The sequence below is a fragment of the Aptenodytes forsteri genome, unplaced genomic scaffold (assembly GCF_000699145.1).
Source record: "Aptenodytes forsteri isolate BGI_AS27 unplaced genomic scaffold, ASM69914v1 Scaffold4, whole genome shotgun sequence".
NCBI lineage: Eukaryota > Metazoa > Chordata > Aves > Sphenisciformes > Spheniscidae > Aptenodytes > Aptenodytes forsteri.
In genome coordinates this window covers 2395245-2407447 of record NW_008795442.1, presented here as the reverse complement: position 1 = coordinate 2407447, position 12203 = coordinate 2395245, and the positions used below count along the sequence as shown (strand labels likewise).

The 12203-nt window shown below is 39.7% G+C and overlaps 1 protein-coding gene across 1 annotated transcript in view; it reads right to left on the bottom strand.

Annotated features, from left to right (window-relative positions):
- The window catches only part of SRGAP1 (SLIT-ROBO Rho GTPase activating protein 1), an 84393-nt gene that overhangs the window by 69648 nt on the left and 2542 nt on the right, over positions 1 to 12203 (bottom strand). The window contains exons 3-4 of the mRNA XM_019472539.1: positions 9899 to 10061; positions 1260 to 1322 (exon numbers count right to left, since the gene is read on the bottom strand). Of these exons, the coding sequence (XP_019328084.1) occupies positions 1260 to 1322; positions 9899 to 10061 (226 nt within the window). The remainder of the gene's footprint in view (positions 1 to 1259; positions 1323 to 9898; positions 10062 to 12203) is intronic.

Here is a 12203-nt window from a genome sequence, read left to right as displayed (position 1 = left end):
AAAAAAAAAAAAAAAAGAAAAAGGTTTAGGTAGGTTTTAGGAATCTGTGTCCACAACTACAATCCAAAAGAACCCAGGACAGTGAGACAGGTCTAAATTTCTTTGGATCTTCTTTTTGCCACCTAAGTTGCTCTTGAGTTCAAATGTTCTTCAGCCCATCCACGGATGGGTGCACAATATTACCTATGTCAAAAAAACCCCAGACGATGCACAAAAGTAATGTTTGACTGATCTCTCCCTGAGGAGAGCTGGTCTCTGATATCTTCCTAAACTTCCTTAAAATCACAAATTGTTTCTTGATATAGATATTGTGGGGCTTTTTCCTGGTACCCCAAATCTTGAGGATAGGGAAGGGAGCAGTCTAGAGACTGTTATGTAGGGTACTGGAGCATAGATGTTTCAGTTCTTCCAGACAGAAAGGAGAATTTAGATGTACAACTTCCTCAACCATCAGGAATCAACAGACTTTTGTAAGAGGTGGATGTCACCAGTTCCTCTTCATTGTGTAGCTATGTTTAAAACAAAGAGTAATTCTTGTTTTGTTGCTTCTCAGAACATATCCCCTCAAAAATATTTTGGGAAATGTTTTTTAGGTAGACAAGACCTCATCCTCTAGTAACAAGTTGTGTAGATGAGTTTCAAAGAGGAAAAGAAGTTCAGACCTACCTTCTCAGATCTTCTAACGGGTTAGCAGCAGCTTGCCAGCATGCTTAGAGTATTGTTTTCTTGACCTCTCTGAATGGTATGGAATGCCTACACAACCGTCTATTTTTCTATTTTTCTTTTCATTATTTACTTATCCCAGTCAGGGAGAGGGGAGGGCACATAAGTAACATTTACTGATTTTTACTGAGTGCTGAGTGTAGTCCATGACTCAAACCAAGCAGATGGCAGCATGGACAAAAACAAGGCAGAAAAGGAAGAAGCTTTGCTCTGGTAAGCTCTGAGGAGAAATGCCTTATTAATGTTGATTATTAATGAATAATCAACAAAACTTACAGTAAACAGGCTTAGCATAGTCTGGGGGAAAAAAGGGTTGAAAGTAAAGAGTAATCCTGAAAGCATTAGCATATGTATTGTGAACAAGTGAGTAGTCTTTCCAAAAGAGATAGTTCAGACTTGTGTAAAAAGACAAAAATAAGCATCTCCACTGGGGAGTAACTTTCTAGATAAAAGGCCACTTAAAGCTTATAGAAGCTTATATAAGAAGTCTGATATGGAATTTATATAAGATAAACTAGGTAAGTAACTGTACTTACTGTGTAAAGCTCGTTAAGAACTTTCATTAAGTCTTCATGAAGCTGAAACGCAATCTCTTTGCTCTGTAATTAAAAAGAAATCATTAGAAAAAGGCATGGAAAAACAACATACATTTGCCTCTTGATATTAGTACTCATTGTTCAACCTAGATATGAATACAATATTGCTCGCAAAGACACTGTTCTGACAGAATTACAATGCACTAAAAATAACAAATCAGGGATGCAGAGGTAGACAGACAACATCTGGACAGAAGACTTCTAAAAGGAAACCCAGAAGTAATTTGAGAGATTTTCCCATGAAGCATCAGGAAATTAGGTGCCAACAGAAAGGGCGACGTTCAGGATTAATGTTATAAGCCTTTTTAATGGAACAAACTGTGTAGTGTTTTACAACTGCTATGATATATACAAAAACTAAACCACATGGAATGTGATATTCTAGAGGGACATCCCGCCCAATTTTACATCTAGAATAGTCTTTGTTTCTCAGCACATGCAACTATCTAAATATTTATGCAAGAAATAATTGTGTCTCCTTTTTGAAACAGATACCCAACTGCATAATATTCCACAGAGTGGGCTGCTGAAACAGCTTTGTTTAGCTTTTCTGGACTGTGTCTTTACTTTCATTCTGACCCAGAAAAAAGAAATGCTTAGCAGTAGTTATCAAAGAAAGCAAGTATGTCAAAATAAGAGTATTTAATTGGAGTCTCATTCATATATATTCCTTTGTTAGTTGTCCATAGCAGTTCAATCAGATGAAAATTGTGGCAACTGTGCAAGAGTTGAAGGCGTTTGTACCACAGCCTTTGGAAAACAGCTATAGAATAGAGCTACGGGACTTGGCAAACAGCCTGGATACATTTCTTCTGCGATACTCAGCATTGTAACATCCATGCTGGAAATGTCAGGGTTTTTTTCTGTGAATAAATTGATAATTAGCCCGGCTTCTGAAAACTCCAACTTCATGATAGATAATGGCCTTAGCCATAAGAAGTACTCTGTATTTGTACAGAAGCCAAAGGAAAATCCTCAGGGACAACTCATCTCCAAAGCCGCTAACACATACTTGGCCATCACTAAAACACCTGCAGGAATAATGGTTTCTGAATGAGAATTTCCAGTGCAACACCCACATACGAGGAGGAACCATGCCACACATCCCACCCACGGCGTCTTCTAGGAGGATGAAATAGACACATATAGTAGCTGGAACAGAAAATTTTGAATTTTTTCTCCTATTCCTGCTGTCATACTCCTAACTCTAGGCAGTATTTTAAGGAACGTGCCATATCACTTATCACTATTCACTCCAATCCTTATATGCAAGATGATTTTTAACCAACAAGAAGCTAGACATATATATTAAAAAATACTTCAGTGAAATTCTTGTATTCCCAAGGGCATTAGCTGTAGTAGCTAAGGCACAGTGAGCAGATGCTCGGAAGCTGAGTTACACAGAACTACTATGAAACTTTCCTTATTGCTTATACTTTTCAAAGTCTGGTGTTTTTCATGAGGTATGCTCTACTACTGAAGTATCTAGAACATACGGCTCACTACTTCCATTTCTTTGCAAATATCAGATTATTTTCATCTAATACGAAGGACAAAAATGCATATGCCTAACAGCGCACAGAGTGCTTGCAAAGAATTGGAAAAGGATTGCAGATTTGCAAGCTGCTGTAGGGAAACACAGTAAAACCTTCAGCAAAAATTCTGAATTGCTTTTCATTGCTTTACATTGGCACCCGGCCTTTAAAAGTCAGCAGCGCAGCTCTGACACAGCTTACACATCTCCTCGAAGCTCCAAGAAGTGGAGGCCACCTGTTTTCTCTTGGAAAGCTGCTTCTATAGTGCTGAATATGAGCGGTCTGTTTTTTAATTACTTTGGCAGAAAGAAGGACAAAACATAAAAATAAGATGGTTGACATTAAGACTGGAAGATGAAAGCATACACATGTGGGAAAAAACTGTAGATGAACTCCAGCTTCAAGCAATTTATCCCTTTCAACTGTCGGTCACTACCATCTCAAAGCTGATGACAACTCAAGCCCTAAATACAGCAATGCCGATTCTAAGGCAGCATGCCTTAACCTGGCAGTGCAAAAGTTCATTTGAGGAGGTGAGACAGAGAACCCCAAACCAATTTTCTCTTTACCCTTTGCATATTTTGCTGTAAGCAAAGCACACAGCAGTTCATTGAAAGATGCACCCTCCTCTTCTGCTCTTCAGTTACACTTTAATGCAAATAGACACCAGATGAGTTGAGGATTCAGGGAACGATCACTATTTACTAGGACCCATTTCTTCTCTTTGCTCCTGTAGAGCTTTGTCCAGCACTGAAGCACAAGTGGTCCAGCCCTCAGGATTTACTGGCCAGCATGCATACATGATCTTTTCCAGGCAACACATTGATCAATGGTGAATTTGAAAGTGAATGGAAGAAATCACAGCAGAGGAAAGATGGAGATGTTTTTAGGAAAGGACAATAGGCTTTAAAATGGGAAGTAAAAAGAGAGGGAGGGAGGTGATCAGCAAAAAGAGTAAAAATTAGGAAGACAGCCTAGCAATGCCACATGATCACAGATGAGTCATCCACCAGTTCATCTGGGGACTCCAACCTGCAGAGGGTGCCTGTAGTGATGGGTAACATGTCAGTTGCTGCCTCTTTCTGGTGAAAGATTTTGTAGGGATTGCCCAGAAAAAATCAGGAAATTTGGTTAACCTTAGCAGAATAGAAGGGATTTATTTTCAAGAACCAGCACATTTCACATTAGCATTTAAGATCAAGAAATACTGACTCGAGTTGCAAGCGATATGGCTTTTAGTGTGTAATATATAGCGCATTAGAGCACCAGATAAGAAGTGCATTTATTTTCAGTGGTTAATGGCTCTCCTATTTCTCTTTTATGCTACCTATTCCCTGCAGTAGTTCAGCATGTTTGAACGGTGTGTCCTCTAGGAGCCTATCCTCAGGGTAGCCAAACAACAGAATGTAAGATGCAGCGCACATTTTCCTGGAGCTGAGTTGATAGCTCTAATCAGGCCATTAAAACCTGACAATCACTGAGGTGCTTCTTTATTCACTATGTCCTAGAGAAATGTGTTGGCATCTATTAACCAAAAGAACAAAGAACATAATAAAAATGTTAGAGCACATGCAAACTCTTGCTAAAAATACTATATATGTTACTAATCTGGTTCAAAGCATTAAGAGACAGCAGCGTATTTCTTTCACCTGATAGTAGGATAAATCACGCCCATGCAATGGACAAATAAGTGTACCTAAAACAGCCTTTCAGTATGTGCTCAACTTTCAACACATCAGTGGTCCTATTGACGTTATCAAGATTTATATTTATGGATTAATGTCTGAGAAACTTAAAATTTTATTCCACATTAATATCCTTTCATTGAAGTCTGTAAGAATTTTTCCATCCATTTCAGAGCATAATTGGGCACCCAAACTTTACTCCTTTGTTTTTTTTACTGAAATTTAACAGTCAGTTCAGTTCTTCCAGGAACTCTTTAGTGTCTGTATTTAGCACACACAATGTTACTCTCAGTTACATCATTTAGGGAAAATATTCTGTGACTATTGCTTTTAAATGAGTCTGCTGCTGGTCCCTAGGGGAAGTGATGTGCAAACCCTTCTTTTAAGGAGCTTTCATGAGCTGCGGTGACACTGACATAACCAACTCATAGTAGAATTTTGTCCCAGATTTGCCAGTCTGTAGCAACAAATAGCTTTGCTATCCTTTTAAACCTTTAAATGTTTAAGAAAATGATGCAAAAAATCTCTATATATGCCACAATCTTTATAACATCAAATAGATTTGGCAGGTAGTCATATTCCTCGTTAATAGCCAGATTATGGAACTAAAATATTTATTGTGCTTGGCTTCTCCAGCATCTTTTACTGTAAACACTGGAAGATATGTTCATCTTGGCTCGTTATGGTTTCTGTCCAAGGAAAATACATGTTTATAAATTATAAATATACAAATCTGCTTAAAGATTTTGTGGGTATTAGTTGATTATTAATGCTGGGGTAATCAGAATCACTGCATGAAATGTTCTACGTAATACTTTTCCCTTCTGCTTGACATTTTTCCTTATTATTTTATTCTTTAATTGTCCCCATGAGGCCATCCACCCCATCTGCCTGAAGAAACACGCAAGCATGCAAGGTTTGAACTCTGCTACTTTATGTTTGTAATTTTATGTGCAGCATGAAGGCCAGGCATGAACAGCAATCTGTACTGCTTTTATATGCTAGCAACTAAAAAGAAGAAGAGCTTAAGTGCCTATCTGGAAGTATGAGGCCTGACATAATATCATCAGATAAACGTCACAAAATCTCTGAACTAGATCCCATCTTTGTCCTGCGTTTAGTACATATAAACAGATGCTGGTTCCTGAACCCTGGAAAAAAGAATGACAAAGAGCTCCCAGGAGAACAAAAATAATTAATATCCACATGTTACGTGGGCCAGCCTAGACAGGAAAGCCATGTACAATCAGGTACCTGAATACGATATATCCTGCCCCATCAGAAAATGTAAGATAGAACCAACAGGGATCATTTCACCAAAGCAATCCCAATGTTGAGATAGATGTATAGATGCACACAAAAGGAAGAACCAGAATGAAGAAGAACAGACAGTGAGACAAGGGCAAGGTACGAAGACCAAGGGGCACAGACATCCCTCATCACTACATTTCATATAGACCAACACTGTGTACTGCACACACTTTTTACAGAAGGACTAGAGAAAGGGGTTGCTACAGACTCACGACTTTGTGCTGTATCCCACACAGGAGACATCAGCAGGAGAGGGAACAAAACAATACTCTACTGGTAAGCATGGCCAGGAAATGAGGAAATTGTTTGATCTTTTCATTACTACCATTCAAGCTGAAGCCAATCTTAGGATAGCATACAAACAGTATCCCTCTAGAAAATGTTGGGCTCACTTCATGGAAAAGTTTCATTTGAGGACCTACGTGCCCACCAGTGAGGTGGAAAAAGCCAGTAAGGGGTACCATTAAGAAGCAGAATGGGCAGCCTCATCCTCCTGGGAGGAGAGAGGGGGCAAAAAAAGAGGGAGCAGAAAGAGCCAAGAAGCTCAGAGTGACTTTGCTGTTGTTTCCCCGTATCTTGCTTGTGAGCAATGGGGCAATCCACTCTGAGGCCACTTCCCTTTCCGCAACAGGCAGCTTGGGGGTTCAGAGCAGAACAATGGAGATCTACTCTGATCACAGACTTGGTGTAGTTACTTTCCAGACTTGGAAGTGTAGCTAAAGCACCTCCAAAGATGCAGCAGCTGCTGCTGCAAGACCGAGGGAGAACTAAAACAAGATGATAATTGTGATGCATAACACTATTAGGTTAATAAACTGGTAGATATATAATTAAATGATCTAATTACTGAATATAGAGAAGCTTGATTAGTTGGTATTTGGAAATTACTTAGAAAGACATTAAGTGCTCCTATGTGCAACGCTGTGAGAGCCAATGGAGTACAGATACGTTAGACGGGTGTATTTCCTGCTCTTGACCATGGACTGCAGTAAGATATTAAGCATGCACTTGTCAGTCTTTATTTTTGAAATCTTCATATTACGACTCTTCTTATTATTTACATTTATTACTTATAAGAGAGAGAGTACATATTTCACAGAACAGTATGATCAGACTCCAGTGTAGAAGTATCTGCAGGATATGGTTTGTTTCTACTTTAATCTGAAATCTGTGAACAGTGAACAGTGAACAAATCCCATACGCTTTCATAGGGATGACACCAACTGAGATTGCTTATACTTTTCTCTGACAGAACTTTATTCCAAATCCAGTCTTTTTCAAAAGTAACCTACAGAAAGTGACAGAAATTGGTTAAATATTCTATTTGATGTTCCAACAAATTCTACACCATTTTCTTTAGGGAGAATACAGTTTGATGGAGGAGAGTGTTGGATGTCACCTTTCTCATTCTAAGTGCACCTTCTCTTTGCTCCTGTGACCTCTGCCTGCAAGGGGGGACTGTAGTACAGGACACATGTTCTGCACCTAATTTCTTTCTGTTGCCTGGTGGATGTCCATTAAGCATTTCTGAGACAGTCTGTGACGACCTTAAGTTAGACTGCTCATTCACATCTGACAGAAATTATCACAGAATCATAGAATGGTTTGGGTTGGAAGGGTCCTTTAGAGACCATTATGGTTGCAGCTGCCCATTTGGACTAAACATAGATGTAGACAGCTTATGTTCTTCATCAATAAAGCAAGACAATTTGCTAACAGCTTCACCTCCTGCACAGGTCTTGTTTTTCTCTCTGTCCAATGTTGTTCAACTCATTTTATAGCTGCCTTCCCTTTTCACAGAAGAGAAACTGGAGCTTCATCATCATTCCAGGTATAATCAGTTCTGCAGCTGGGAACTAACAGCAAATAAATCATCAGTACTCTGCTGCAAGCACCACAGCAAGAACTGTGCACACTGGGACTCAGTGGAAATACCAACCTTCTCCAACAAGTATTGATTCCTGACAGACTGAAGTCCTAAAAATAAGTGCTCAAAATTAATACTGGTGAACAACCACTGCCACATTCAGGCCATGTGCTCGCGAAGCTCGCTTACACCATGCTGAAGTGCCGCTTGTCTTCCTGCCACCCTTCCCCTCACATTACCGGGCCTGGCTCAGATCCCTTCACACAGCCTTTGGTGAGCTCATTCTGCCTGTGCTCCACCGCAGCTAACAGCTGTTTGATGTGACACTATCATGCTGAGTGTCAGCTGGCAAACCCTGCTGAAAGGTAGGATAGGGCTGTTGAAGATATGGGCTCCACGAAGGTGAGCTCCAGGTTATGCACAGCAGGACTCCCTCAATTTCCTTTCTTTTCTTTCCCCTGTAGAAGATCCAAGCTAGGAATAAAAAAGCAAGAGCAGCTGCTTGCTCTTCTTCAAGAAGCCATGCTAGAAAGAGAAAATTTGAAATGTTGCATGTTCCTGGACACAGCATGGAGGAAAGAGACGAGTCTGTCAGGAAGATATGACAATATGCCTCCTGTTATGTGGAGTATATGTGGCAGGAAGATATGACAATATGCCTCCTGTTAATGCACTGAAAACGTCCACATATTTTCCTCCTTCCGAGAGGTAAGCTGCAGCAATCTTCATTAATAAGTTATGAGCGAATAAAGAAGGACACACACTTCTCCACGGAAAACTTTATCTAGATAGTTTTGTACAGTCCATCTGGACAGAAGGGAAGGAAAAGCAAGATTTCCAGTGCTAAAGAACTGAACTATGCTGAAAGCCAACAGGCTAGTCTAATAACGCACACCTAGTGAAGAAGAGATTTCTGAGATATGACATAAACAACTGAAAAACTATTCCAGATTCAATACTGAAAAATTTCTACTGGTCCAAGAAAGTCTGAGACATCTCCACATAGACAGTACTGCAGCACGCTCAAATTGCTTTTCCCATTATCTTTTCAACTTCTGTAATAATCTTCCATATTAGTAAGTTTAGTGGTTTGTGAACTACAGTTTTATGCATCAGACATATTACATGAACAGACCATTACTGATTGAAAAACTATAAATTTCAACTCTATTACTGTTACAGGTTTTAATGCACACCAATAAATTTGATTCATGTTTTTACTTTTTTTCCTCCAAGTACAACCTGTGCGCTCCCTAAATGATTCTTCTCCCCACCCCACTGCTATCTATCTAGGATTGTGGTCAGGTATACGTGAAATCAGTTCCCTATTTCAAAAACATTAATCTGGTACCCTTGCCACCATTTAGTCACACACTTCACATCCTTTAACCTTTATTCTTTTTGAACTCTTTTTTGTATGACGCTTGCCTACCAGCATCTCACTGTGACTGACGGATATGCATTTATAATCTATTTTTATTTCAGAACATTGTAACAACAATGACTGCGAACACATTACGTAGATCACAAACTAAGGCTGCCTAGAGTGCTTGCTTAGCACAAGAGGGATTTACACATTGTATGTGTTATGAAAACACATAATGGGCACGTACAAGGACAAACATGTACAGAGACAATGCTTAAATGATCTAATAGAAGTAGTTATGTTATCAAAAGTGTATGTTCATATTTAATATTGGGAAGGAAAGGAAACACTTTTAGGAGAATCGTAGCATACACTACCATCTTTATGCCAAGGCATTACAAGGCACACCCTTATTTTGGCTTGAATCCATTTCTCTCATGGCAGAGTTACAATGAAATACTGTTTTTACCGATAATTCATTAATACAGCATTACTATTTTGGGAGTCCTAAGCGAAAACTGTTTCCTTTCCACATGGGTAGACAAGCGTGCTTTTGAGAGAACAGGCTTTTTTCCCTGCCTTTTGGATATTTGCGATTCAGCTTTTAAGGTCACCAGCATATACAGCAGGTTCCCAGGCATTTCAGCACTAAGGATTTGCTCCGCGAGAACAGTCATGAAGAATTTATACGTGTGCTAAAACAGATTTTATGCTACGTGTGCTGAATCTTCTCCACAAATGCTACCTATTAGGACACTTTTGCCTCCCTCATGCATCTTACAAGCCCGGCTGGAGGACTGCAGGAGAGGCATTACCTTCTTGAACATTCTGGTGGAGTCTTCGCTTATCTGCATGAACCGCATGATCACGTTGTTCAGGTAGATATCGCTCAGCGTTGCATGGTCTTTGCTTTCTCTTCTCACTTGGTTCAGGAGTAAGTACCAGCAATTCACTGGCGACAAGAGGTTCTGGTCTTTCCTAAGGAGGAGATACACAGATATTATGTATAGAAATGAAAAAGTTACATTATTAACACAAACATCTCCCTGACATTTACAGTCATAACTTGTTATGTAAAAACGGCTGCTTCTGAACAGTCAGTCAATCTGTTCTTGGAATAACTTGGGTTAGGCAAGCTTCAGATCACTCTTTTAAGACACATTCTACAAACCCCATGAGGCACGGATACAAAAATATAGAAAAAGAGTAAGAATTCAGAACACTGCAAGCCACCTGAGAGTATAAAAAAAATCTTGCCACAAAGCTTACAGTTGCTTACAGATGGAGTACATGTAAATATTCAAAATCAATAAAGATCACTGCTGAAAGAGTAACAGTAATTAATTTTTGACATTAGGAATAAACAAGCACTGCAAGCGCATCCCAAATCCTTCATGAGCAAAATTGCAGGTGTAGCTGTTTCACTGCAATGGGTTTGTATAACTGCTATAAAAGTAGGAGGAAATGTCACAAGCATACATATTCTGTGATCAGCATTCATAAATTCACAGCACTCATAAATATACTGCTACTGCCAGTCCCAGATGGCTCAATTACAAGACAAACAACAGGGCTGGACTTTTTCTGCGGTGGTCCAGTTCTGAATTTCCTTGGCAGACTTTTTGCACTGTAGGCCCACTCCAAGTTTTTAATATTGCAAAAAGTGAAATCCCAGATGACTTCTCATTTCTTTTACACAAAGCAAAATAAAAACACGTGTAGTTCAACAACTGTTTCACAGACAACAAAAACCTATTTATAAATTTTGCCTTATGATTTTGTTGACATTTTAATTTCACGTTTGCCTTGCAACTAAGAGCTATAGAAACTTGCTGCTCTTTTTTTTTCTCTTGTGCAGGGATTCTCCTAGAGTCAAAAGGATCAAGCATGTGAAGATAAAACAGCCAGAGGTGGTGATGAATTGAGGGAGAAACTCCTTCAACTCTTGGTGAATTGTTCTAATAATTAACTATTCTCACTGTTAGAAATATGCCCTTTAATTCCTCACCTAATTGTCTACCTTCAGCTTTCACTCCCAGAATCAAAGCAACAACAAATGATTAACAGACAAAAGCCTTTTCTTAATCATCAGTGCTTTGCTTTGCTATGAATCAGAAGTGAGTAAAGGAAACTTCCCCATTTTGTTTGAGATGGACATCTTAACAGTGTTACTCACAGCAAGGAGCTTCAGGGTTTTATGAGCCAGGTCAGCCAACATGAGCACCCCTGAAGAGCCATGCTGATATTACTTGGTCCTCACTGCTTCTGCATGTCCCAAAGCCAGTCCTACAGACCTTCCTGCCTGTTCTGGGGGGAATGGTGGGAACAGCATGGGGGACCACCAGTTAAAGTGACTTTTGCTGCAACCTCCTCTCAAAGCAATCAGAGAATTGCAGAACAAAGCCGAAGGCAGGACTCCAGTCATGACCCCCGTGCAGATCTGCCAGTCTGGATTTAACACGTTTAACAACGAGGAAAGATGTTTGTGTGCACAAGGCAAAAAGATTTTGCCACAAGATGAACAGAAGCCAGGGCTCTCTCTGAAGTGGTGACATATGCACATGTTGGTTATTTCAGGGAATCATTGAGTCACTTAACCGAACTTTGAGAAATATATGTTATTGCTCTTTGAACTGTGCAAGCTGTATTTGGATTAACCTTTCCTTTGCTAGATGTGTTTGGAAAAGACTTTTCTCCTGAAACAAAAGCTCTGTCTATGTATCTCTAGCACAGCACTGACTGGACAGTGGAAAAAGGTACTTATTTTTCAGTTTTACAAACACAAATCATAGAATCATAGAATTATAGAATCATTTAGGTTGGAAAGGACCTTTAAGGTCATCGAGTCCGACTGTTAACCTAACACTGCCAAGTCCACCACTAAACCATGTCCCTGAGCACCACGTCTACATGTCTTTTAAATACCTCCAGGGATGGAGACTCAACCACTTCCCTGGGCAGCCTGGTCCAATGCTTCATAGCCCTTTCGGTGAAGAAATGTTTCCTAATATCCAATCTAAACCTCCCCTGGTGCAACTTGAGGCCATTTCCTCTCGTCCTATCGCTAGTTACTTGGGAGAAGAGACCGACACCCACCTCGCTACAACCTCCTTTCAGGGA